This window comes from Excalfactoria chinensis, chromosome 18 (assembly GCF_039878825.1).
Source record: "Excalfactoria chinensis isolate bCotChi1 chromosome 18, bCotChi1.hap2, whole genome shotgun sequence".
Classification (NCBI taxonomy): domain Eukaryota; kingdom Metazoa; phylum Chordata; class Aves; order Galliformes; family Phasianidae; genus Excalfactoria; species Excalfactoria chinensis.
In genome coordinates, this window is record NC_092842.1 from 7,288,904 (window position 1) to 7,315,176 (window position 26,273).

Sequence of the window (26,273 nt, forward strand, 5' to 3'; positions counted from 1 at the left end):
TGCGGGGGCCGCGGGGCCGGGCGCTGCCTGCGGGGATGCCCCGCGCCGCCGCGGCCTGAAAGGCGCCCGCCCGTCGCCGCGATGCCGGTGAAGAACCGGTACAACCTGGTGGACGATGGCTGCGACTCGCGAGTCCCGCTGCACAACGAGGAGGCCTTCCAGCACGGCATCCACTTCCAGGCCAAGGTGAGCCGCGGCCCGGCCCCGCTCCCCGCCTTCCCTCGCCCGGGGCGGCGGCGCGGCATCCCGGCGGCGGGCGGGAGCGGGCAGCGGAGCGGGCAGCGGGCCCGGTTGGGCGCCGAGCGGCTGCGGAGACCCCGGCCGCCGGAGCCGCGACCCCAAAGCCCGCGCGCGTCCCCGAGCTCCGCTGCCCACGGGAACGCGGCGGCCCCTCCGCAGCCCCGCAGCCCCCCGCGGTGGCACCGCCGGACCCTCTGAACCCCCCCCCGGCGCGGCGCCCGAGCGCAGCCACCCCGCAGCCGCGCGCCGGGCCTAGGGGTAAGCGCCGGGCAACCCGAGAGCTTCACGCTTAACATCACAATCAAACAGGTCCTCCCTTTCTTCCTAGTAATCTTCTCTAAGGCGTGTAACGCTTCCGAGCCTCGCGTGTCTCATTTGAGGGCCGATCAGGGCAGAACCCCCCGGCAAGAGCTCATCCCGGCTCAGGTGCCACCGGCAGAACCCAGCGGGCATCCGACCTGTTTGTTCCCTGCACAAAAAGCAGGGCCGGGAGGGCTGCACTTACACACACGGTGTGGGGGTTCAGGAATAGGGACACTATCCTAAAGTTCGTACTGATCATTAAAGATGTTCTGGCGTTGCACCATCACCGAGTGAGCAACTTCAGCTGAGCTGGCACCGCGCGAGCAGCGCGTGTCCAATCCCCTGCCATGAAGAGCTGCATCTGCTGGAGCAGCTCCGGGGTTTGTTGCCCCTCTGTGCAGGTGGCCAACACTGACTAGGGATGGAATCCGTGCCTGCTGTCTGCTGAGCAGAGAAGGGAAACATATTCAAATAAAGCTTTGAAATACGGATTTTGTGCATTTTGGTCTTCCTGATAAAAGAGCTGTAAGGCTTAAACAGGATATAGGCTGGATCTGAACAGGCAGGTAATCACATACTTTGAAAATCCCTTTACCTTAGTGGAGAAATACAATTAATCTTTGGTCTCTGTAAATTTAAATTAACACTTGCTGCACCACAGACGGTGCTGACAAGAGAAACCCTTATTTTGCTCTTACGTGAGCAGGCTGTGCCTTTAACTGAGTGAAACAGGCGTCTTCAGCTATTCCGAGTGTGTGGGGCTGAGCTGGGCACACATCGCCTTAGCAACGTGCCCGCTCAGGGCTGCTCACCGGGCAGCTGCAGCTCTGAGCACAACACAGCAGCATCAGAAGGTGTGCGGCCGTGCAGAGCTGCTGCTCTCGGACCGAGCGGGTGCAGCACACTGAGCTCTGCCTGCTCTCCCTCCCTGCTGCCCTCCAGCTCTGGCTGCGGTGCTTTGGATCTCCTGTGGTTTACCAAAGGGCACGGCTGAAGTGACTGCTCTTAAAATGCCATTTTGTAAAAGCATCAGAAGAAACGGATGACCTTTCAGATTGCTTGTGGTGTTTGTTTCAAGGCAGATAAAAGCACAATAAATACTGAGCCAGGAGAACGCATCTCTGAAAATCTCTGCTATGCAAAAGTTTTCAAGCAAAACACCATTGCAAGCCACAAGTGTTAGAGCAGAGAACTGAAAGCAGAGCTATCTGTCAGAAACAGTGGCAGTGTCCCAAGAGCAGCCCCGTAGCAATGTGGGCTCTGTTCATACACATGTTACTGTGCTGAATGTTTGTAGGGCTCTTCCTCTCCAGGAGGAAGAAGGGCAGCAGCAGGATGCTGCCTGCATGCAGGACTCCCATAACAATCCACGTGGCAGCAGCACAGCGGCACAGCACAAGGGAGCAGGCAGCCGGCAGCAGAAAGGTGCTGGAGACCCACAGCCACCTCCTGCCTCACCTTTCAGTGCCAGAGCAAGGGGTGCTGCTGCCTGCATCGCGTGTCCCGACAGCGAGCTCCTATGTGTGTGCAGCTCAGAGCTTCTGAAAAGGAGTGACAAAGGATGCACGGTCCCATTTTCAGACCCACAGAACTGTGGTTTGATCAGCAGCAGATACTGCCCTGCAGAGCACAGGCAGAGGCACACCCAGAACATGAGTGGGGTCACCCCCAGATTCAGGAGCCCTCTAACACCTCCCGGCATTGGTAACAATATCCACAACAGGTATTCCTACCAAGTCCTGGGCTAAAGAACTAACTGAGCAGGGACTGTGAGATGACAGATGCTGTTTGTTTTGAAGCAGCCATTAACTCGTGCATTACCTTACAGACATCTCACCTTCTGCCTTTCAGTACATTGGTAGCTTGGACGTACCCAGGCCCAGCAGCCGCGTGGAGATTGTGGCAGCCATGAGAAGGATTCGGGTAAGTCCAAAAGCACTGAACCTCACCTAGGATAATGGTTACACTCACTGGAGTGATGTGGTTGCAGTGCACTGCTCTGTGTTTCCCTGCAGCTCGCCCTTCCTCCATGCAGCTCACATCTCAGCAGTCAGCACTGTAGTGCCTCCATAGGGACTCCCAAGGCATATAAGGACAGAGCTGCCCTCTGTGCTTTGCAGATGGATCGCTGGTAGCAAAGCCCAGACACACAGACATCCAGCCTCTGCCAAGCAGGTGTGGGGATGCTCCGTGAACCTCAGATTTATTTTGCCCTGTCTTTGTACAAAACTGGACTCATACGCAGCCTGCTCCACAAAAGCACTCCAATTCGCTGACAGTTCTAGGTACTTTATGTCATTATATACTGAAGTATCAGTGGCCTGGCAGATGTTACGGATGTAAATCCCATTAGGCAAGACTGCGGATTCTGCTGCTTACAGAATAATTTGCTGCTTTTTCCCCCATCCTCCAATGCAGTTTTGCAGTTCCTGTTTTTCATCAAGTCTGCCTTCTTCTTCCTCTACTCCTTTATTCTTCAGAGCAGCCTGTGAGCAGTCACCAGATTTAGCAGTGATTAGCAGCGTGGCTACATCTGCTGCACATAAAGCCAGTTCACATGCATGTACCCCAGAAGACCGTGCAGCTGTTGTGCCTGCCTGAAGTTTTGCATGTGTCTTAATTCAGAGATTGCTCATATGTCTCACATCAGCTGAAGCAGGTCTGCGAATCTTCCATTTAAAGCTTTGAAGGGATTATCCCATTCCCTGCCCTTCCCCCCGCAGTTTTTAACCATCTAATTTTCATGTAGAAAGCACGTTTTAAATGCAGCCTGCAAGTGGCTGGAAAGCCGACGCATTCATCTCCAGCCAGGCTCAGAAATGTCGTTCCCCTGCCTGTGCCTGCTCAGGCTGTCAGCTCAGAGCAGTGCGGCAGCAATCTGAGCTGCCTGGTTATTTACAGAGCAGGTGAGCAACAACAGGAAGCAAAGGTGCAGACTACTAAAGCAGCGCAGATACTGATGTAAATAGCGCTGAGTTTTCATCTGAATAATTTTGGCATTAAATCTGACACTGCACAGCAAAAGTGGCTTCTTAGTATCTTTAACCCTTGCAAGAAAAAACAGACACTGTTACAATACCAGTTTCCAGAAAGGGTTACACTCTCTTTTCACACCTGCTGCTGCCTGGATGGCACAGGGTCCAGCTCAGCGCCTTGGCAATGCTGTAGCACACTCGGGTGCTGTACAAGGCGTGTGACAAACCGCGCTGCATTCATGTGTGCCGTCAATTAATCTCATTACAAAATATTTTTAGAGCAGGCATCTTGTATTCTATACTGGATTTTTAATCTTGGAAGTCCTTTCCAAGAAGGGAGGGCTTCCCTTTTCATGTGCGCATTGTACAGCAGGATCTCATTCAGACACTTCCTGGCTGCTGAGCGGAAGATGCTCCTCTATTGAAGATACTTAATTGGCACTGATCCTTAATTAGAGCATAAAGAATGAACTGGGAGGTCTTTGAAGGGAATTCTAGTGCACAGAGTACACAACTTAGGAACAGAGGGAAGATGGGGGTTATTTATGTAGCATTGATTTGCATGCAGAGGCCTGGTCTGTACTGGAGTTTTTTCCCATGGACTCTCAGCAGCACCAGTTGTAACTGGGAGGAAACACTGGAAGAAGCTATTGGTGGAAACTAGTGTTTTACTACCATCCTATTGTAGATGGCAGTGCCTGTTTGCACTGCAAGAGGGAGAAGGGTGCTACAGCTCTGCCAAGCATTGGCAAGGGCACGTTCTGCTGCAGCTTTCATCCTTTGTGTGCTCCAGTGTTCAGTTGGAATTCTTTATTGGAACAGAAGAGAAAAGAGGCACAGTACAAGCCCTAGCACAACATTTCCTCTGCTGCCCTATATGCCCTGCAACATGGGAGCAGGCAGGACTGGCAGCCAGCTGGGCACAGGGCAGCCCTGGCTCCAAAAGGGAGCAGGGAGGAGGATGAAGAGTCCCAGCCCTGCATTTTTTCCAGCCTTTGACTGAGCTGGTTACTCTAGTTGCTCAATAGTAAACTAATACAAGCTCTGCAACTGCCTTCCTCTCCTGCGTCTGACGCTGGTCTGCACTCTGTGATTAAAGGCTCTTGCCTCAGGGAAAAACCAAGAGCTACCCAGCACTGAGCTGTGCTGAGAGTGGGATGAGACAGAGGGTGAAAAAAGTATCAAGTGTACTTAAGAAGTGTACTCCTTGGCTGCTCCTTGCTGTCCTGGGCTTTGTGCTGGGCTTTTCTGCCAGCTGCATATGAATTATACCAGGAAGACAAGGTAGGATTCTCTGCACGTCAGCATAGCGGTCTGCTTGCAGACTTCTGGACTGGTCTCATCATTCTATGCTCCCACTGGAGGGAATGCAAATGCAAGAGGTGGAGCAGGGAAGTTGCTGGTCATAGCTCCCCATTATGCACAGCTAGACAACTTCATGTTTGCAGCTCTTCCCGGTGGATTATTAGTTGCATACTGCTGCCATGTTATTATATGATCCTTTGAGTTCAAACTAATCTCCCTACATCCTCTTGCCCTGACAGGGGAGGTGATGAAATTAGTTTGCTACTTGAATGAGTGCACTGTGCTCTAACAGGCAGATCAGGTTCCAGGTGGTGGCTGTGGGAGCCCAGTTCCCCGCACAGTGCAGCCAAATGCTCAAGGCTCATGAGCAGCAGCACACATACCTGCTGCTGGCCTGTGCCACACAGGGCTGGTGTCTGGCAGCACCTACTGGGGCTCCTGCATTCAAAGCCAGGATGCCAGCACTGGCTTCCTGCTGGAGTGGATTCATCTGCAGACATTTGAGCTTTCTCAGCACTCCAAGGAACTTATCTACAAGATTTCTCTTCCTGCAGAACTCAAATGGCAGCTAACAGGTAGAACATGAAGTCCTTGAGGGCCCAGATAGCTCCACGATTCAGCAGGGCCACCCTCTCCCTGGATACTCTGCCCCTGGCTGCCTACTAGATGAGAACTAAATGGGTGAGTTCCTCCCTTAGCCAGGTGAAGGCTCTCACTGAAGTTTGGAGCACCAGCAACATGGGAACAACAGTGCCAGGAAAGCTTCACTAACAGAGCTCCTGGGGATGGCCTGGGAGCAAGGATGAGCTCTGTACAACACACACAGAATCTCGCTCTGTGAGAGCAGGGAAACGACGGCTTTATGTGGAGGGTTAACATTGCAACATCTCCTACGTGCTTTCCACAGCTCCCAGCACTAACGCTGACCGGAGCAGAAGGCCAGCTGGGACCTGCCTGCAGCAGCACCAGTGAAGTGCTGCTGTTCTGAGCTGCCCCGAGAGCCTTCAGGCACAGTGTCCACAGACACCAGACTGCCAGCAGTGCCCCCAATCACTCCCCTTTTATACCTTTAAGGCAGACAGTCACCTTCTCTGGAATGTGCACTTAGATTTTACAAAGCCTAGAACTTCCAGGGCTGTTTGGAAGGTCTGTCTGAGGCCTGAGCAGGAATTAACACTTTGAAAACAGCCAGACGTTGGGCTGCTTATTCAGTTTAATCATTCCATAAGGGAACAGGCTACTGGTGCTGGGCCCATCCAGGCACCAGGATGAACAAACAGGAGGCAGGCATCCAGGCTGACTTGTTTCTTCTGTTAACTGCCATATTTCTCAGGCTTAATGTAATTGAGAAGCCTATCCCAGAGTCTAATATGCCAGAAAAATGGTAACATCTATAAATCTCAGCACAGGACACATCAGAAAGCCTGAGTTCTCCTTGGCACGAGAACTAGGTTCTCACTCCAGCCTCACCCTCATTGCAATTCTTCTTGCTGTACTCGTGCTCTTAAACATAGACTCAGCATTTTGCCAATATAGTATTCTGTCAATACAGTATTCTAGTGAGAAAGTTCAGCCCAACCACACAGTAAATCATATCGATTGGCCAAATGTCAGCCAGTAGTGCTGAAGCATGACATGACATCAGTTTATATCCAGATGAGTGGAAGTTAAGAGTCCTTCAGACTCTGCTAAAGCAAAGGAGCAGGAATCTGCCTCTGCTGCATCACTGCAGCTCCCGGTCTGAGCGCTGGGCGGGCTTCATTGGGCAGCTTCAAGGAGAGCTGTGCCAGGCTGTGAACTGTAGTGGTTTGGGAACAAATAGAGGTGTCATTTGTCTGCTCTTGTTACGGAAAGGGAGAACCAGGTAGACAGCTGGTGGAGGGCAGGGTGACTGCCTTCAGCCACCTCAGCTTTATTTCTCTCTGCGAGGTGGGACTCCAGAGGCAGACATGTCTGACTGACCTGACAACAGTATTCCTTTAAATCTAATTCTGTCCGTTTCCCTAGGAAGGCTCCCTTCTTACCGCAGGAGAGAAGTTAGCCAGGATTGCTGCTGCACAGATTTCTCTGCCTATAAGCTCTTTAGTTCCTGTGTTTGAGGCTGAGCTTTCTTTACTCAAAATAAATAAATAAAAGAAGCTGAACTCATAGTGGTCAGCTTTCTTGGTCAGTCCCTGCAGCCTCTCCCACTGTAATTAAATGGTTGGCTCTACTGCAGCTGAAGCACAGGCTCACATGTAAAAGTTCCCCATGCAGTGGTGGAACACTTGCCCTGCTAAAGACTGACATAGCTGCATGCCAGGCGCTGTTGGTTTTGGATGGGAGTCACTCTGCTGCAGTTCCTGGAGGGATTTTCTTTTCAGCCTCTTTGGAAGAGCGTCCAAGTGCTCAGTAATGACAGCCCTGGGCCATGAAAGAAAACGATGCCAGTGTCTTAAATTATTTCAGCAGTCTTCAAACTGGCCGTTAATTCTCAGAATGCCATACGCCTTCCTTCCACTTACAAGAGTACGCTGGAAAAATGGGTGATAGTTCTTACACACTTAAGTGTGTAACACACAAGCATCACATGGTTTGCTCCAAACAGGCAGCACAGCCTAAGCCAGCTATGGACACAGATGATGCTATGGCTGGGGGAACACTCCATACGTATGTTGGTAGCCAAATCCCACGCATCCCAGAGAGCTGTCAGGAGAGCAGGGCCACCTCAGTTCACACAAGGCCTTTACATAAATATTATCATCACACAGTGATATTCATTGATAAACTGTACTGCAGAAGATAGTGCCATGCTATGACCACACCGACAAGCACAAAGGCAGGCATCGGGCCTTAAGGAAAGATGAGAGGAGTACTTCAGACAGACAGGCTTCCCCTAAGCCCATGCATGTCTCTTCTTCCTTCTCCCCATGAAAAAAGGACAGCATATTCTACACCAAAGTATGTTTCAAGAGGTCTTTTTCTAGAACGCCTTTCCCTTCTCTGGAGAACCTCACAAGGACTGCATACACTGACCCAAATCAGATGAAGCCTATAGCCTTCAGGGGAGAACAGCGGTTTTAGGTGCCCTAACTCAGCAGATGTGAGGCATACAAACCTGCTCTCGTTACTTTTGCACAAAGCCTGGTGTGAGTTTTGGCAGTTCCCCGAAGCAGAGGCAGGACGTGGTCAGGCTATAGCCAGTCCTCAGCAGAGGCTGCAGGCCTACACCAAAAACTTAACTGGAGAAACAACACCAGAGACTTCACTTAGAAAGAGATGTACAGGAGACCACAGATAGCTTTTGTCCTCTGCCTACTCTCTGCATCTTCATGAAGCCATGTCTCTCTATCCAACAGCCCACACAGCTCTGTCTGTCCCACTACCTGTTACCTGCTCTATTTAGATGGCACAGAGAGCAGATGACGTAGCACTCACATATGTCCCATATGCTCAGTGCAGAGCTGTGCCCATTACCTTCCTCAGCTCCAGGGCTCCTCCAGGTACTCCCAGGGTTCCTTGCCAGAAGTCATCAGAAGCAGTTTAAGGTTTCTATCACACAAGATTAAGCTAATTGGTTTTACCTTTCTAGGCCCTGCCAAATAGAGCAAGTGTTTTCAGGATGGCAATTAAGCATTAATTGCAGCTGAGTTTAACCCTAATGCTTCATTAGTTTGTTTTCCTCTATTTGTTCCATCTTGAGCACAGCCTGAAGCATAGGGTGGGCTCTGAGGGCCCAGGGAATGGAGGGGCTCTCATGGCTGCCCAGCCCCACCAGCAGGGCAGCAGAGGGTCAGCAGTGTTGCAAGGGGCTGTGGAGCTTTGCACAGCCTCTCTCTGTGTAGTCTCCAGCCCACGGTCACCTTGGCAGGCTCAAGCGCATCTCATACATACACTGCTCTACTAGCTGTATAGAACATTTAATTTTCATAAGCTGAAGCACTGGCTTTAAAAATGTAGCAGCTGCTTTCCTGGAGGAATTCAGTCTGCCATGTTGTGGCCTAACCCGAGCTTGTTCTGGTTTCTGCTGCTCTCATTGCTATTGCACAAAGGGAAGAAGCTCCTGCTGAGCTGTTTTTGCCGTGGCATCGCACACACTGTTCCTAAGCAGCGCTGCATGGCTGTGGTGGGGAGCTGGCTGTGCTCCGCTTGTTGTGAGAGGAACAAACTCCTTTCAGAGCAAGCCCAGCCCCTGCTCACTGCCTGGGGGTGGCTCGCTGTGCACAGGGCCATTAAGCCCATGTCATGTGGGTTTGTGCCCTGCTTGTCTGCAGCCCACCCCATCTCTGGCCTTCTTGCTGCAGGACAGCTGTTAGTTGTTTTCTGCCGCTACTGAGCTGTGGGACAGGGCTCATGTAGGACATCTCAGAGCTCTTCCTGCGGCGTTGCATCATGACCCAGTTTTCCAGCAGGGAGTGGTGCTCAGAGCTGCTTCAGCTCCCGTACTCTGCTCAGAGAGCGCGCCGATATGATTGATAACAGATGGGTGCGGGGATCAGTCAGTGAGTTGTGCCATCTCCAGGCAACAGTGACCTCTCAGTGCCTTTGAGAGTGCTGAAACCTGGATGGCTCCTCCATGCAGGGTGGGACGAGCGAGGCACATTCATGCTGTTGTGCATAGGAGTCATGGCGGGTTGGCGCTTAGTTGAAGGCCAATGAAATCAGCAGTTGGAGAAAAGCTAAATTAAAACGTTAGCACTAAACAGAACGAGACTCTTTGTCTGATGTTAGACCTCGGCATTGAGGCGGGTATCTTTTAACTGTTAAGTAAAGTGGCTCTAACAATCTCAGCATCATTTCACAAAAGCTTTTGAACTCACTAGCTAAAATATCAGCATATGAGATCTGCACAAAGCTTTTATCTGGTTTGAAATAAAGTCGCTTTTTCAGCAACTGTATTACTGGTTGCAGAGTGTTACAGCGATGAAATGTAATGGCTTTCAAATTACATTCTGGTGTAGTGCAATCAGCCATGGCTCAAAGCTCCTTCGTTATTGGTGTCTGAAAAACTGTAATTGAGATGGCAACCAGAGAGGTAGCAAGCAGATTGGATTAGCTTGTTAATGAGGAGGAGCCCTAATCTGAGTGACAGCTGTGTGGGCAGGGGCACACAGAGTGGGGCTGGGCACGGCATGGAGTGCCTCCATGGTGCTGGGAGGGCAGGGAGGCTCTACTCATGCATTTAATGAGTGTATATTGTCAGCCTTTCTGGTTCTGAGGTTGAGCGTCTGTGTACATAATGCCACAAGGATGGGTGCGTTTATAGATGCTGTCCTGGTTCTTGATTAGTGTGAGAGCCCCTTGTACTTTATGGATCACTGTCCTGAGGCACTACGCAAAGCAAAACGGAGCCTAGCAGAATAAGATTTGCTAACAAGAGCTCGATTGGTTATGCGCTTGTTTCCTTCATTCTGCTTCAGCTCTGTACTAAACGCATCCTGAAGGCAAACAGAATCCATGCTGCTTAACATAATACTGTGACAAGCTACTTCATGTTTTCACCAAATAACTGAATGATAAATCTACAGAATAAAAGTCTTGAATGAATCCCTGCAGGCTGGGACACTTTGATGAGAGGGCAGGAATTTTTCAATGGCATCATGGTATTCTTTCTTTACCAAGACAGCGATCAGACATTCTCTAAACGGCGTTTCCATGGGCCAGATGGGTTATCCGGACCAACTGGCAACCACCAGACTGTCTTCAGGACACCTGAACCACTTCCCCCTTCCTCCATCCTTCTGTCACTGCTAAATCCTTTAAGGGCTTTCACGTAGCCATTCCTGAGGGATCAGAGACACTCCATAATGCGCCCACCCCCTCCCCTGCAGCGAGCAGGAAACATGGCATCGGAGCATTTGCTTTGAGTAGGGCAGCTCTGTCCTGTACCTGCTGCAGAACACGAAGAGCTGACGTTCAGTGACCCCAGGGCACCGTGGGCTGCTTTGGTCCTGCTGCAGCTTCCTGCGGTTAATGATTATGAGGCCTAAACCTCCAGACCTGAAACATTGGATTCTTTCCACGTTTCTGCCTGGGGCAGTGCTGAGCTCCTGTTCTCTTGCTTCCCTGCATTCAAGCCCAGGATCGGTGAAGCTCGGAGCAGGGAATGCTGCCAGGTCCAACCTCTCCCACATGCTGCCCTAAGTTGTGCCCCCTTCGCCTGAGTGCAGCAGAAGCTATCTGAACTAGTGCTGTGTTTCTCATCGTGATTCACTAACCTCATTAGCTCCCCCGAGGCTCAAAGAGTCCTTGAGCAGCTTAATATTCTTGAGTTTGGGAAATGACACAATTAACATTGAATTTTTCCTCTCATCTAGTACGAGCCTTGTTTCCAAATTGAAGAATATAATTCTGTGGACATATTGAGAAATCAGAGATCTTCTCTTTCACAGAGAAGGTTCACTACAGTCTGCTGGCAATTTTAAATCCTTCTCAAGTCAACCAGAATGGCGTGCTCTAGAAAATCCCTTACGGCCCATATCTCAGCAGCAGCCCTGCCTGCTGGCTTTACTAAGGAGGCAGGCTGCTCCACAGGGAGCACTGCTCACTGCCTTTGCAAACAGACCTTACAGGCATGGCCTCTATGGCCCTGCAGCAGCTGGCACCCTCCAAGCTCAATGGGCTGTTTGGGTGGAGCTGCTGCACTGCTGGTGCTCACAGATGCAGACTTGTGCAGTGCTCGGAGCTTCGCAGCTCTGGGCTTTCTGTGAGAAGTGTTTCCTCAAGTGGAACTGTTGGAGATTGATAGTATTAACAGCTACACGGGAATGGCTCCTTGTGTGGGAATAAAGCAGATTATTTCAGTCCCCGACTCTCAGACCAGGACATGGCAAGGCTGTTCATGAAAGTAGCTGGCACTGAGAAACAGAACAGTTCATCTGCACCCAGGGCTTGAGCTAGCAAAGGGCTTCCTGCAGTGAAAGAGAACGGAGCCTGATTGCACCTAGCAAATGAGGCATGAAACCTGGTCTGCACCAAGCAGCACACTAAGCAGCTCAGCATCCCTCACATTCTCATTCTGGTCTAGTTTGTAATCAAGCGCTTTTTCTGAATGCAAATGGAGGTCAGGTCCTCATTCTAGTTTGAATTCTCTTTGCTCAGTGCTAGAGATGCCAAGTCCAGTTTCCTACATCTGCTGCATGTACGCAGAGAAAATGCTAATTGCTCTAGTAGTGGGCTGTCAGAAACCATGAGACACAGGCAGGATGACAGCACCCAAAATGCACATGGTGCATGATGGCAAGTTGGAAGCCAGGAGATGGTCCCTCCCTGCAGCATTTGCCAAAAGAGGGCATCGGCCAAGCAGATGTAGCTTCTCCAGATTGTCTCAACAGTAATCTAGGTTCCTCCTCCTCCTCTGGATAAGAATATGCCAGGTAGACACAAGCAGCAGATCATCTCTCCCCAGCATGCAGAAGTCACAGAGGCTGTAAGGATGGCCCACCTGGGAGCAAGGGGTTGACTTATTCACCACTTGGAGCACACAGGCCTCCTGTTCTCTGCCTTCCATATGTGGGAATATTCCACACTGCACTGAGCCGCAGGAGCATGGACGCTTCCTCTCCATTACAGCACACAGTGCAGCTCTCCCAGCCCACCCCCTCCAGCTGCCTTTGCCTGGGCAGAATTCACACTCTATCTCTACTCAACCAAGATATGAAACACTGTATGTAAGAGAACAACAGACCTTCTTTGCCAGGGTCTCGACGTTGCTGTTTATAGAGAAATACAGAATTACTTGAAGGTATCTCAGCGTGTAATTGCAATTTCACTTCTAAGGGTTATTTCAGGTGAACATGACCTGCTTCTGATGAAATTAGCACTTTTTGCCTGTAGTAGCTCAGCAGCTTTGGGATAAGAGCCACATTCATGCACACTCAGTGCTTGGTACATGAGAGTCCTTGGAGGTAGAGTCCCAAGACACTACTTCATTACTGAAACTAATTAATCACTCAAGCTTAAGACAGGGAAGAGCTGATCCTCTGATCAGCTGCTGAAGGACACCATGGCACAGTAACAGAAACAGAACAGAATTTGTGCACCACAGGCACCAGGGACTCATATCAGGGTACAGGTGTATTGCAGGGCTGTTGTAGAGATCACCAGTGCAGAGCACTGCCAGCAGCTGAGTCTGACTGTCACACAGCTCTCCCTCCAGCTGCCAGCCCCCCTTTGCAGATGGGCAGCACTGCAGACAGAAAAGGTAATTTGTTTTCTCCTGTAAATGAATAGAGGTAGGGAGGGACCCAGCCTCTCTATGAACTAGGGCTGGCAAGAGAAGGACAGAATAGCTGTGTGTGGGAAAGCTCCCTCTTAAACCTGGGGACAGCAGGGGGCTCCTGGAAGTGACAGTCACACAATGGTGCTTTTGTCAGAGAGGCACCAAAGGCCAGATGATGTCACCTTGTGCTGGGCTGTGTGGCTGCTTGTGTGCCTCAGGATGGGGCTCAGCACTTCGCATCTCTGACAGGGAGGAGGCAATGAAAAGGCTGCTTTTATCCCACCATTCTTCTAAGAAGCAGGCAAAGAAGCTTTGTTCCAGAACAGCTTGGCTATTTTCAGAGGTGGAAAACCCCAGTGAGAGAGCCATGGCCTGTACCCCACCAGTTCCCATCCTCTGCAGCAGCTCTGCTCTCAGCCCTGGGTGCATTGCTCCACACCCACTGGACCTGCTTAGAGGAACAGCTCAACTCTGTCCACACTCTTTGCTTTTGCTTTACATGGAAAGATCACACTATCATCAAAGGCCTCCTGGAACTCCAGCAGTTGGAGATGCCTTAGGGATAAGATTTGTCCCCCAGAAAGCAAAGGTGGCATGGATAAAGGCAGCCCTTCTCCCTGTCTCCCCCATAGCAGCATGGGACAGGGGCCTTGCTGCTCTGACAATTGCTGGGTAGGCTGCGGGGACTGCAAGGGGACCACAGGTTTGCACACGCTGTGCAATGGGGTTGTATAATGCTCACCAGGTGCTGGAAACTCCCAATTTCAGCTCTCTGCTCTGCCTTGGCTTGCCAGGTGAACTCCTGATGAATCATCCTGCCTCAGTTTCCCGTGCCAGGACGCCAGTTAACATCTACCTGTCCTAGGGAGAAGCTATGGCTCAGAATGTATGTCTGCAAAAGGACGTGAGGAAAGGAAAGCTCTGTTCAGGGAAAGCCTTCAGATTAGTCAGCTCCAGTGCTGCTGGTTTTGAATATTTATGAAAGCAGAAAATTGTCAGACACATTTTGCTAAGCTGTACAGCTCCTTTCCTGAAAACAAGTCTTCCCAAACAGTGCTTGTTTACCTCAATTTCTCCATGGACCTTCACTCCACCAGGGTGAGGGACAGAAGCCCGGGATGACGGTGTCTGTGAGGGGGTGCAGAAGCTGTACAAGCTGTCTGAGCCGAAGCAAGGACACAGCGCTTCCTTTTAATGCAGCTGGAGCCTGAAAGCTGTTGTTGGGAAGGAGCATCAAGAATGCCTGGTCCCACAGTCTGCTTCTCTGCAGCTTCCGAAACACTGGCCCATGAGCAGAATGCGGTACAGCAACCTAGTGGTGGTTTTTGCTCGACCCCAAGCACTCTTGTGTTTTCACTCACATGTACCATCCCAGAGATTGTCTCCTTAGCCAAAATAGGAGTTAGCACAAGGCAGCCAGGCCAGGCATGCCCAGCATTCCTAGTTGTGCTTCTTCCAGAAACCTTGTTCCCCTAAGAAGCATCATAAAAAGAGACAGAAAATGCCTAAATCCCTGCAGAGAGCTGAAGCATAGCCAAAGCCAGGATTAAGAGGAGCCAGGCCAAGCTCACATGCCCTTTCCCAAATACAGGCAACTTTCAAGAGGGTACTCTGGATGTGTTTATGAACTAAGCCAGGAACCAGATACACACAGCTGCAGTGCCCTGCTGCTAGCCCACAGCTTCAGGTGCACATGGCTGCAGAGAGCTGCAGCATAAGTCTACCTGCATGGCACTGACAGTGCCAAACTGGGAACTCCACAAATACAAATACTTTCCTAGCTTAAGTACAGCTTTTGCAATTTCATCCTTCACTCCTTCCCAATCTCCAGCACAGCTCAGCCATCCGAGACCACACCAGGAAGTCAGGATCAGCAGGTCCATAGCCAGGCCTGGCTGCAACTCACCTGGAGACCAACGTACCCACACTAGCTCCAGAGAGAGCTGCAGGCCCAGAGAGCTGAGCTTAAATGGAGTCCACAAACCTGTGTGTGGGTGTGAACAGAAGCTCCAGATGGGTCTGTTTAGGACCATTAGGGCCTGTTGCTGCCCTCAGGATCCTGGTACTGGTGTGTGTTGTCCAGGTGGAAACGAGAAGCCTAGTGGCCAATGAGGTGACCTGTGGTCAGAGCAGAAAGCTGCAGAGCAGTTGTTAGCTTTCCACACTTCTCCAGATAAATGTAAACCTGTGGACTCTTGTGTCACTGTGAAGTTGTCAGAGTGAGGAGAGCTGGAGATGTAGTGCAGCTCAGCAAGAGAGACCCAGCAATGAGCAGGGTGTGGGGAGGGGCTGAGGAGGGCTGGTCTCCAGCTTGATCCAAGTGCTGGGGCCCATCATCCTGGAGTCCATCCCCTGTCTCTCTGCACATGTGCCTGTACCTCTGCTCCCAGCTCCCATCCTGGCCACCGCCTGTCATCTGGGCTAAGTCAGGGCCAGGAAACACTTTCACATACCTTGGATGAGGTGTGTTGAGGAAACACTGAGTCATTGAGATTTTTTCCCATAAATCCTTTCATCACAGATATTTGACAAGTTGTCTCCAGCTCCTGCGCCTGAGCAGAACCGCCACGCAGTGGGCAGCAGCTCCAAGCAGCGTGCAGCAGCCCCACGGACCAGTCACCTGGGACTGGCCGAAGCCTCAGGGCTCTCCTTGGCAACACCGATCAAAGCTGAGGCCAAACACAAGCGTGCAGCTCAGGCCTGGTCAGGATTGTCAGCACTGCTACCACGCTCCAGCAGTGCCCGGGTCCCAGGTCACAGCAGGGACGTCCTGCAGAGTGCATGCTGGGGGGAAAGAGCTCATTTAAATGAGAAAAAAAAGAGACTCTGGGTACTTTGCCAGCATTCTCCTTGCCTATTGTACTCCCTGCTCGATTTCTGCTTTCCCCTGGGCAGTTTTATGTTTCCAAGGACCATAAATTCTTATTTTTCCACTGGGCAGGAGGTGCGCTCTGGGCCGCGCCGCTTCCTGCCGGGCTTTGTGTGCGTGTTGCCCAGCTACTGTGCACAGCCCCGGACTATGCCCAGTCCCATTCAGACCGGCCATGGCCCCGTGGCCCCACGGAGGATTCCAGTGGTGCTGGTTTTCCAGGAGGAGCAAAGAGAAGGGCAGGAGCCAGCAGCTTCCAGACAGAGCCCGCGGGTCTCAGGGTGACCTGTGTGGGTGTCCTTCTGGCAGAGGTGTGCAGCAGGGAATGCAGCGTCTCTCCAGTGGGATTTAAGGCTGAGCTGCAGCCGGTGGCACAGAGGGTATGGGAACTGACAGGGCTCATTTGTCAGATCCAAAGCACCAGTAATCTGCACTTGCTGAGAGGAAAGCGCATGGGGTAGCAGTGGCGTCATTTCCAAGCAGCAACCTTCCAAGCATCAATAATTCAAACAGAAGTTGAGATAACACCCTGTCCCCATGCTATTCGGGTCAGTTTGATTTGATGGTAATAACATTCCTGAACCTGAAATACTTGGATTTGCTATGGGATAAATTCCTAGCATGGCAGTCAGACAGCATCAGCCTGCAGTGGGATGTGGAGAGGCTTCTTGGCATGGCCAGGGTTGGTCTGACCAAGGTCCTGCTGCAATGGCAGGGACCCACAGAGCCTCTTGCAGGGGAGCAGAGCTGAGCAGAGGTTCCTGTGCCCATAGCGCCAGGGCTGCGTGTCACCAGGAGCAGGGCTGGACAGCAGCCTGGGCTGGCTGAGGAATGTACAACTGCAGGAAGAAACAGGCCATTACCAGACCTGTGGCATCATCCTTTGGGTGCACAAAGCACTTCCAGCACTGGGGTACCCCTGCTTCAGAAGCACAGAGAGCCTCTGCCCTGGGTTATGGGAGGATCCTGGCACCTGCAGCTCCCTCAGGGCTGTTTCTTCTGCTCCGTGTTCATGGGAAAGGTGCACTTCATGGACAGGGGCTGCCTCCAGGACCTGCAAACTCTGCTTTCTGACAGTTTTCATTTGCATAACGAAGGCCTTGATACCTTCAGTCATTAATCACATTAACAATTGCTTCTGTGAATAACTCTATTCACACAAATTGTTCATAGTGCTGGAAACTGCATATGATTTCAAATGTGCATTAGCCCATCTCTCTCATCAGCAGATGGAAGCTGGTAACTGCATGTGTAATTTATCTCTGCTTGGGTGGAATTATCAGATGAAATATGCATCGCACACTGCCATTAACATTTCCAGTCATACAGTCTCTAGCTCTCGGGTGAGTTAATATTACATGCCAGCAGTGTGTGGGACCATATGAAAGGCAGAGACTTGAACGCAGGGATTTAAAAGCAAAAATAGAAAGTATTCCAGGTCAGATGCATCAGAAATAGAATTAATGAAGTTGCTAAATTAAATGAGATGCAGTGCCCCTTTTTGACCTGCATTTTTGTATAAAATGTCCCCTCGTGTCTCCATAGCTAATAAAACTGCCAGGTTTGCCCACTGAACCTCCACTTACAGGGGCAGCTCCAGATTCCTTAACATCTAGAGAGGGTTTTCCCATAGGATAACACAAGCAGCAAGAGAGTAACTACTGAAACTCAGAGAGCAGCAGAGGAAATGAACACTGCTGTGTCTGCATATCTGGGAAACAAAAAAGTCACAACAGTTCAATAACAGGCAATAAATGCAGTGAACAGACCTTGCTCTGTAGCAACTGCGTAAGGTGAGCTGGGAGCTGCACGCTCACCTGACACTGCGCTATCCTGGCATTGCTTTGTTTCAAGTGGCCTTTTTGTCCTTATATAAATCACGTTCTCCTGTTGGAAAGGCAGCCATTAGACGACTGAAGCTGCATCCCACCTGCTGTATGCAGGCACGGGGAGGGTTTGGCGCCCAGCAGCGCCCTCCGGGGCCGTCCCGCAGTCGGGCTGTGCTGCGGTACCGCCGGGAGGTTCCCCCGCCGGCCGTGCACTGCCGCTTCCCCCGGCTGCGTGCTTTCTGTCCAACACAGAAAGGAAAAATACCTCTGCAAAACCCAGACTTGGACTTCGCTTAAAGCCTCTGAGTAAAGAGCCTTGTTTGAATGTAATTGCACCCCCGTTGCTACAAGGGGAAAATACACTGTATTGCTCTCTCTTTCTTGGAAAGCTCGGCTAGTATTTTCCCAGCCATTTGTGTACAAAGAAAGATAAATAGCTCTTTAGCGGGCAGAACAATCTCTCCGGGTTTTATTGACATTCGTGCCAGCAGCTGAGGAGCAGCGGCTTGGCAGAGCTGAGCACCGGCGGGTGAAGCTTCGCGTGGGGGGAGCGGCTGGGAGGGCAGCAAAGGGCTAGAGGAGCCCAGTGCTGCTGCGGGACTGCCTGAGCACCGCGCTGCATGCCTGCTTGCCACCCCCTCACACATCGCTGTCACTCCTCCCTATAAATAAAATACATGTATGGCGAATTGAGCTCCAGCTTCACGCACAGCGGGACTGTAGATGGATTTTTAAAGAGCCTGACTCCGAGTAGTAACTCATAGGGAGATCAAAAGGCTACGGCTTAATCAGGGATCTGTCTAATACCTTCAGAAGCCTGATGCATGTGAATAGCCATCCCATTTTCTGCCTGTAAGGCCAGAGTGGCTCACAATGGGTGCTGGGGAGCTGGAGAGCCATGTTCTGTTCAGCAGCTCCTGGGCAATGCACCCCCAGCACCGGGCTCCCAGAGGAGCTGCCTGGGCACCCCTGCTGTCTGAATCACTGCCTGCGGCTCCTCCGACTCCATCAAGAGATAGTGTTGCTAATTAGGTGTCTAATTACGCAGTGTAGGTTAGCTTCAGTCTGCACTCTGCCTCATGGACTGGGATCACATGTGCTGTAGCTGCACTGTCAGGTCTATGTGCTGGTGTGGGTGAATTGAGGATCTGGGCCAGGAAAGCTGGATTTCAGATAGGGACAGCAAAAAAATGGGGTGCCAAAATGCTGTTTGGAAGCTGAAAATTGGGCCCGAAGTGGGGCCAGCAGGGATCAGCACAGTAAATACACATCCTTATAGTAGAGGGGTTCTGCCATTCTTCTTAGTTATCATCAGAAGCAGCATTTAAAAACCATCAGTTTAATTTTCAGCACAAATGGAGGTGAGTTCAGTGTGCAGACACCTGCAGATAAGGAGCTGGGTTTTTGTCCAGAGATACTGAGCACACTGAGGTTAATGTGATTATGTCCATGACAGATATAATTGCGTTACTGCCACCCATCTGGCCCTCCCTGCAATTCAGAAGTGATTTTATATTCACCATGCACTGCAGCACTGAAATACAAGGGCACTGGAGATGCCATAAATCACTGCATGACAGACACTGTGCATGTTCCCACCGTGCCGTGCAAGGTGCTTCAGTAGCACCATGCCACAAATTCCTCCAAGGTCTGAACTAACTGCCCAGCTGTGTCCTGCAGTTACCTGCGATGGTGGCTCTGCTCCAGCACCAAAGCCCCTCACTGTCACCCAGCTATGAAACACAAGAACATTTCCATGTAGAGCACTGACAGTGCCGCACAGTTCCAGCTGCCCTCCCTGCCCCACCTCTCTTCTAACCCATGCTTATCTCCCCATCAGTATGAATTCAAAGCCAAAAACATTAAGAAGAAGAAGGTGAGCATCATTGTGTCTGTGGATGGCGTGAAGGTGATCCTGCGCAAGAAGCAGAAGGTGAGGCTCCTCCCCATGGCTTCAGCTGTGTCTGAGTGGCATCGCTGCTCAGAACAGACTGCTAACCAAAACCAGCCTTTTTTTAACAAGCACACAGAATTTTCACAAGAAAAAGCCTCTATTTTTCACACACACACACACACACACAAAAGATAGCAAAATCTCGCTGAAGAAAGGTGGGGAAATTACACTGTGGGAGGATGATTTCTTTTCTACCAAAGAACGTAAGGCTCTCAGGAAATGCAGTTTCTTTTCCTCGTTAACTAGCAGGCTTTCTCAGCTGTGCAGCCCCACTCCTGCTCACAGTGCGCAGAGCCCACAGCTGCCCCCGCTCCCCAGGCTCTCACTCGGAGCCATGCCCCACAAAACGAGTTAATCCTCTGCATATTTGATGCTATAAATTAATCTTTAGGACAGCCTTCAGGCCTGGAGGCTACGATCAGATGACCAGATATGATAAATGATCAAAGAAATCTATTTTCATCCAAGATATCGACTGAACAGCCACTGCTAATGCAGTCAGGCTGTAGCCCTGCCCTAGGCTGGGGACAGATGTGCCTTTTTCCATGGTTCCTGCCCATGGCAGTGGTGGAGTTTGGGTCTCTGATCTGCAGTAATTTTGCTTCTGCCATGTGCTTGCAGCGAAAGGAGTGGACGTGGGATGAGAGCAAGATGGTGGTGATGCACGATCCCGTGTACAGGTATGTGCCAGGGCTTTGCACACCCAGATCAGGTGCTTTGAACCAGATGTATCCTGCTTGCTTTCCAAACCCCAAGAAAAAATGATTGAGGTCACAAAATTACTGCCCATGGGAATCTTTTCCATACATTTCTGCCAGTGAAAAGACCGACTGAGCTGGCTTTGAAGCTGGCACACAGAGGTCTCTGAGGGACCTCAAGAGATCCCTTCCACCCAAACTGCTCTCTGAAGTGAACACAGAGGACACACGAGCTTCCTGGGGTCTGCCTGTAATGCATGGCTTGCTGGTTGCCACGAGCCTCTAAAGAAAGGCCTGATGCTAAGGCATGACTTCTCAAAGGGAACAGCTCATACAGAATGCAGTAGGATAGCACTGACTTTTCATAGCACCTGCTATGGGATCTCCGGGTATTTTGGAGATGAGAAGCTTCATCCAGAGGCATCCTCTGCCCCTCTGCTTGGTGGTTACGGTAGGCAAACCAGCAGGACTCTGTCCTGAGTCTTAGCAAGCAGAGGAGCCCATGAACTCTGTCAAGGGACAGAACTTCTTGCATGTTTAACTTCTCCTGTCCCTCCCCCAGAATCTTCTATGTGTCTCACGACTCGCAGGACCTGAAAATATTCAGTTACATTGCAAGGGACGGTGCCAACAACTCCTTCAGGTGCAACGTCTTCAAATCCAAGAAGAAGGTGGGATGCTCCATGCTCATGCTCAGACCCTGGGGTGGGCACCAGGAGGTGACGGGCTGCCCTGGGACCCCAGCGCAGGGCTGAGCGGTGCGTGTGCTCTGCAGAGCCAGGCCATGCGTGTGGTGCGCACGGTGGGCCAGGCCTTCGAGGTGTGCCACAAACTGAGCCTGCAGCATGCCCTGCAGAACGCTGACGGCCAGGCAGACGGTGCCAGCGACAAGTCAGCAGAGGAGCAGCCATCCGAAGGTGACGTTCTGCAGGGTCTGGGCGGTGGTGGCGGCAGAGCTGTGTTGGGGTGAGGGGGGCTGCAGTAATGTGTCCTCATGGGACAGCTGCAGTGACAGCGAGATCTTCATGTCAAGCTGGGCTGGGGGCATGGCTGATCCAGCTCAACCTGGGCCCCATGAAGGCAGAGGCTAAAGCAAGCCTTAGCTATTCTGCCTGGGCTGTCATGTCAGCCCTGCTCTGAGCCACTGTCTTGTGGTGGGGGGGCTCTGGTTCATTTTTCAATTTCATTTTAAGTGCACCAGATAAAGGGCTCCAAGATCACAGATGTGGACGAGGCTGGCCTTGACTCTGATGGCATCTGCGTGTCTGAGAAGGGAGCAGGAGAGCTGCCCATTGCCAGGGGTGAGCTGAGCACACTGAAACCTGGACAGGGCTCCAAGGACAAGAACTGCCAGGTAAGGGTCAAGTGGGGGAACACACGTTGTTGCTGCCCCTTTGCTCACAGCTATAGGGAGAACCCCTGATTTCCTTGTGCTCTGCTCTGGCTGCCCCCAACCCACAGCAGCACTTGACCAGAACCCTGCTCCAAGCCACATAGCCGGCTGGACAGCAACATCCAGGTAGCAGGTGGAGTGGAAGCCATGTCCCTGCTGAGGGCCATTTGCATGCCATGCAGGCAGGTGTCTAGTCTAGTCTGCAGCAGTTGCTTGGCCATGCTCCAGCAGCAGCCGCAGCACACTGCTTCTCCCCACCAGCAACATCCCTCAGGGCAGCCCCTGCTGCAAAGGGGCTGGGGGTGTGCTTGATGCTGGCTGTGCTCACGCCATAATGAATAGCCGCTCTGCAGAGCTGTTCGAGGGAGTGTTTCCTGGCTGCCTTAATGGTATTATTTCATTTTACACAATTGTATCGCTTGCAGGGCCTGGCTGCAAGCAGCTGCAATGAAATGCATTCAGTTGGATTTATTTCCTTGGCTCAGGAGGCAGGGCTTCACTGCGCCTTTCCATTTAGATGCAGGTGCACTGCTGACCTGGCTCCACACTGTGCCAGAGCTGTGGGGGCAGCTGTGATGGGCACAGGGCCCCATTAAATACCCGGGGAGCCACTGTCTGAAAAACCCCCGCATGACCAGAGCCATCCTCTCACCATGCCTTTGTCTCTGCACCAGGACACTGAGAGCTGCTCCCTGTACCCAGCCGGCTCACAGCAGCTGCTCAGCCCGGGCAGCCCCTGCTCTTCAGCCTCCATCACCCCACTGGCCTCCCAGCACTGCCTTCAGCTGCTCCAGCAGCAGCTCCTCCAGCAGCAGCAGCAGACACAGGTGGCCGTGGCTCAGGTACACAACCCGCCTTCCCCTGGGCAGCACCAGCCCTGTTCCCTGCAGAGCCCGGCTGGGCTGGGTATACAGGGGAGTCCACGGTGTTGCGCAGCGCTGGCCCCACAAACCACCCAACCTATAAGCCAGGGATACTCCCATCGCGGCGCGGGGACCGGCCCCCCTCCCACCCCACCTCGCACGGCTCCCCACCCAGCGCTGCCCCTCCAGCCCCGTCCTCGAGGCCCCAATTCCCCGCCTCGGGCGAAGCGCCGCGCGGCCGCCAGAGGGCGCCAAAGCGCCGCGCAGCGCCGCGGGACAGAGAGGGGAGCGGGGGCGTCTCGGCGGGGGCCGGGGGAGAGCCGGGAAGGGCGCCGGGGGGAACCGGGGAAGGCTCCGGCGGCGCCGGCCCCGCAGCCCCGTCCCGCCCGCAGGTGCAGCTGCTGAAGGACCAGCTGGCGGCAGAGACGGCGGCGCGCATCGAGGCGCAGGCCCGGGTGCGGCAGCTGCTGCTGACCAACCGCGACCTGCTGCAGCACGTCTCGCTGCTGGTGCGGCAGCTGAAGGCGCTGGAGAGCCGGGCGCAGCGGCGGCAGCCGGGTGAGCGAGCGCGGGGAGCGGGCACCAACAGCCCCGGGGCCGCCCGCGGCTCCTCACCGCCGCTCGTATCTCCGTGCCCCCGCAGTTGACCGTTCGCTGCAGAACCTGTCCCTGGCGCAGTCGCTGTCGCTCAACCTCAAGAACCACTACAGCCTGGACATCGCCCTGCCCTCCACCTCCACGCCCGCCAGCGTCCTGGGCAGCCCCGTGGCTCCCCGCTCGCTGTCGGCGCTGGACGCCGGGGATTCCTACCTCAACCTGGTCGGCCTGGAGGCGGCCGGGCCGCGCTTCGGCAGCAAGGAGGGGGCCGAGGGCCTGGCGGGGCACGAGGGGCTCAGCCGGCGCGTGGAGGGCTCCGAGGTCAGCGACTACGCGCTGCTCAGCGGGAGCGGCCGGCAGAAGGCGGAGGATGCGGACAGAGCGGACGAGGACAGGTGGGGCTCCGCGGCCAACGCAGCAGCCGAAGCGGGAGCGCCCTGCCCTGTCAGCACTAATCCAAAGCTAGTATGTAGAAAATGAACCTTACGGCAGCCCCGGACAGCACGGCAGCACGGGCCAGAGCGGCGCTCACAGCAGCTGGAGGTGTGGGAGGGAGAGCTCTGTCTGTCCTTGGCAGAGGACAGCTCAGGTTGGGGACAGGCAGTGCCAGGCCTGCATGCCGGCTGAGACAGACGGAGCTCAGGAGGACAGAGCCCGGGGTGGGATGAACAGGGATGGGGGCTGCTCTGTCCTTCTGTTCCCTGGAGCAACTCAGCCAATGCTGCATCCTCTCCGCACCGCAGCTCCAACATACACAACAGTGTGTTGCACTGAAGAGACCCAAAGAGGCATCTGTCTCATGGAGAGCACAGGGCAGCTGGACCGAGCCCTGTGTGCAGGTAGGTAAATCCTTCCCATCACCTCCTCTTTGCTCTTGCTTCCCAGGCGGCAGCAGCCCATTCCCAAGCTCAACCCACCACCGCCCATCCTACGAAAGAGATCAAGCAAGACCTCCCCGAGCCTAGAAGTGGACATCAAGCCTGAGAATACTGCCCACGTCAGCCTCCCCAGCCCCAGTGTGTCTGGCCTCACCAGCATCACTGCCTCCTCCCTCACCCTCCTGGACCCTGAGGCAAGGACTCCTGCACAGAGCACTGCTGCCAGCACAGAGCCCCTCCCTGCTGGGACCTTCCAACGTGTTCTGAGCAAGGACAGGTCTGGAGAGAATGGGCACACATCCCCTCCATCCAGCATCTGTGGCCCCGCAGACAGTGATGCCCTGAGCAGGGACTTGGCTGCACTGCTGAGCCCCACGGACAGCACGCTGCCCTTCTCCCCTGCAGACAACACCTGTTTGCACATCAGCTTCTCAGAAGATGAGCTGCTGGAGCCAGAGCTGGACACAACTGTGGGGCCCAGCAGGGTCCCTTCTTAGTCGGACACAGCACTGGCAGCTGGCTGGCAGGCAGTCCCAGTGTCTCTTTCTACACCACTCCCCAGCACATGCTGGGGTTACAGGGTCCCTGCACCCTGCCTGGGTCAGGTTCCTTTGCTGTCTCTGCTCCGTGCATCAGCTCCTCCTGCCACGTGTGGGCTGCAGCACAGAATGCAACCTGGTCAGCTGCTGTCCCAGTCTGTACCAGTTCATGCTGGCTTCTTGCTTTCCCTAGCCCTTTTGTGCTCTGTCCTTCCCACGGTCAGCGGTGCCACGTGGGTCTCTGTCCCAGGGAGCTCTCAGCTCTGCTGCCTGGCAGAAGCACAGACCCCACTCGTTACCACATCCCTGGCTGCTGCAGACAGCCCCAGGGCCACCATATCCTTCCCACTGCATCCCCAGCCCCAGTGGGGTGGCCTCGGGAGGGAGAGATGCAGACACCTCACTGCCTTGAGACCGGTCCTGTTTTGGAGACAGCAGCTTCACTGCCCCACTGCTGTGTCGCTATGCAGCAATGCCACCACTGCCTCCCTCCAAAGGTGCCTTTTCCTACGCTGTGGCACCTACTGCCCACACGGACTGGGGCTGCCCTGCAAGAGGCTGGTATGGGGTGACTGCCTATAGGGGAGACTTGGCAGCCCCACGCCACAGCAGGTGCTCCACACATCTTGGGGTGGTGGAGGCAGCTGCTCCATGTGCTCTGAGTGTTCTGGGGCTGCTCTGTCACATTGGGGTGTTAGGAAATGGTTCGGTGTGAAGTTGGAAGCGTGAATGTCTGGGGATGAGTTTGCAGATGGAAGGTTTAAGGAAGAAATCCAGCCCTGTGGGGAGAGCCAAGGCAATGCCCGGTGCTGCCAAGCATCCTTCATCAGCACAGGCTGGAGCAGGTTCTGGGGAGGGACCCTGGGAGGTGATCCTCCACTCACTGTTTGCAAGAGGAGGTTTGGGAAGGTGCTGGAAGCTCGAGTTGGGGAAGTGTCAGGAGACGGAGGCTCAGAGCAGCCACTCTGTCCCAGTACAGGGAGTGACAGAACCCCAACAGCACAGCACTGTGGGGCCCCAGGCTGACCAGGAGCTGATGGCAGAAGGCCTGTGACACCTCCAGCTCTGCTGAGGACACATGATGGGAGCTGTGGATTTGTAAAGCCGCAGTTGGGCTCTGTGTTAGCGTGGTAGAAACAGATCGACCACTCCTTAGGAAATAAAGTACACTGCAGTTTGGTAACTGACTTTTAAAGAAAATAAATGCCTCAAATTTGCAGAGCTGGTGCCATGTTTTCTGCCCCACTCACCAGGAGCATCTCATCCCCCATCCCCAGTGCTCCTGGGCACTGTTTAGTGCTGAGTTTTCCCAGTTAAGTAACACCCTACCCAGTAGTCAAGACAGCTGCGGCCCCATCCCTGCTCCACTCCCCTCAAGGAGGGTCCCTGCATTCCCCTACTGTCACAGTCCCAGTGCAATTGCAAATCCCAGCTGCTCCCCCCACAGTGACAAGAGGCCTCATGTCACCACACAGCGCTACATGGATGCCGGGTTCCTCACTGGTGACACAGACCATTTCCAGAGCATGCCCTGCCAGCACACCGCACTGACGCTGCCCCACAGCCCACAACTGCAGCCCACCCTAAGAGGTCTGGGCTCTGGGATGGGACGGGGCAGCCCTCAGTGCAC

General features: G+C 53.2%; 2 protein-coding genes across 3 annotated transcripts in view; one reads left to right on the top strand and one right to left on the bottom strand.

Moving 5' to 3' along the window:
• Positions 1–25,856, top strand: LOC140260311 (carboxyl-terminal PDZ ligand of neuronal nitric oxide synthase protein-like). The gene is made up of 11 exons (XM_072352519.1): positions 1–186; positions 2,395–2,466; positions 19,562–19,654; positions 20,297–20,355; positions 20,936–21,044; positions 21,149–21,290; positions 21,567–21,727; positions 22,441–22,608; positions 23,022–23,187; positions 23,273–23,621; positions 24,112–25,856. The coding sequence occupies exons 1-11, from the start codon at positions 82–84 to the stop codon at positions 24,599–24,601; spliced, it is 1,914 nt and encodes a 637-aa protein (XP_072208620.1). The 5' UTR covers positions 1–81; the 3' UTR covers positions 24,602–25,856.
• The window catches only part of TTLL11 (tubulin tyrosine ligase like 11), a 76,165-nt gene that overhangs the window by 45,574 nt on the left and 4,318 nt on the right, over positions 1–26,273 (bottom strand). Inside the window, exon 1 of one of the 2 annotated variants that reach the window (XM_072352517.1) lies at positions 106–238. The exons of the other annotated variant lie outside the window; for it this stretch is intronic. The gene's annotated coding sequence lies outside the window, so the exon portion shown is untranslated. Of the gene's footprint in view, positions 1–105; positions 239–26,273 lie in introns of those variants that run through there. 2 annotated transcript variants of the gene reach the window in all.

Excerpts from the sequence above, each read along its gene's own strand:
- LOC140260311 (XM_072352519.1), top strand. The coding sequence starts at position 82 with ATGCCGGTGAAGAACCGGTACAACCTGGTGGACGATGGCTGCGACTCG. Across the intron at positions 21,291-21,566 it reads AGAGGAGCAGCCATCCGAAG|TGCACCAGATAAAGGGCTCC; the intron begins GTGACGTTCTGC and ends TTTCATTTTAAG. Across the intron at positions 22,609-23,021 it reads CACAGGTGGCCGTGGCTCAG|GTGCAGCTGCTGAAGGACCA; the intron begins GTACACAACCCG and ends TCCCGCCCGCAG.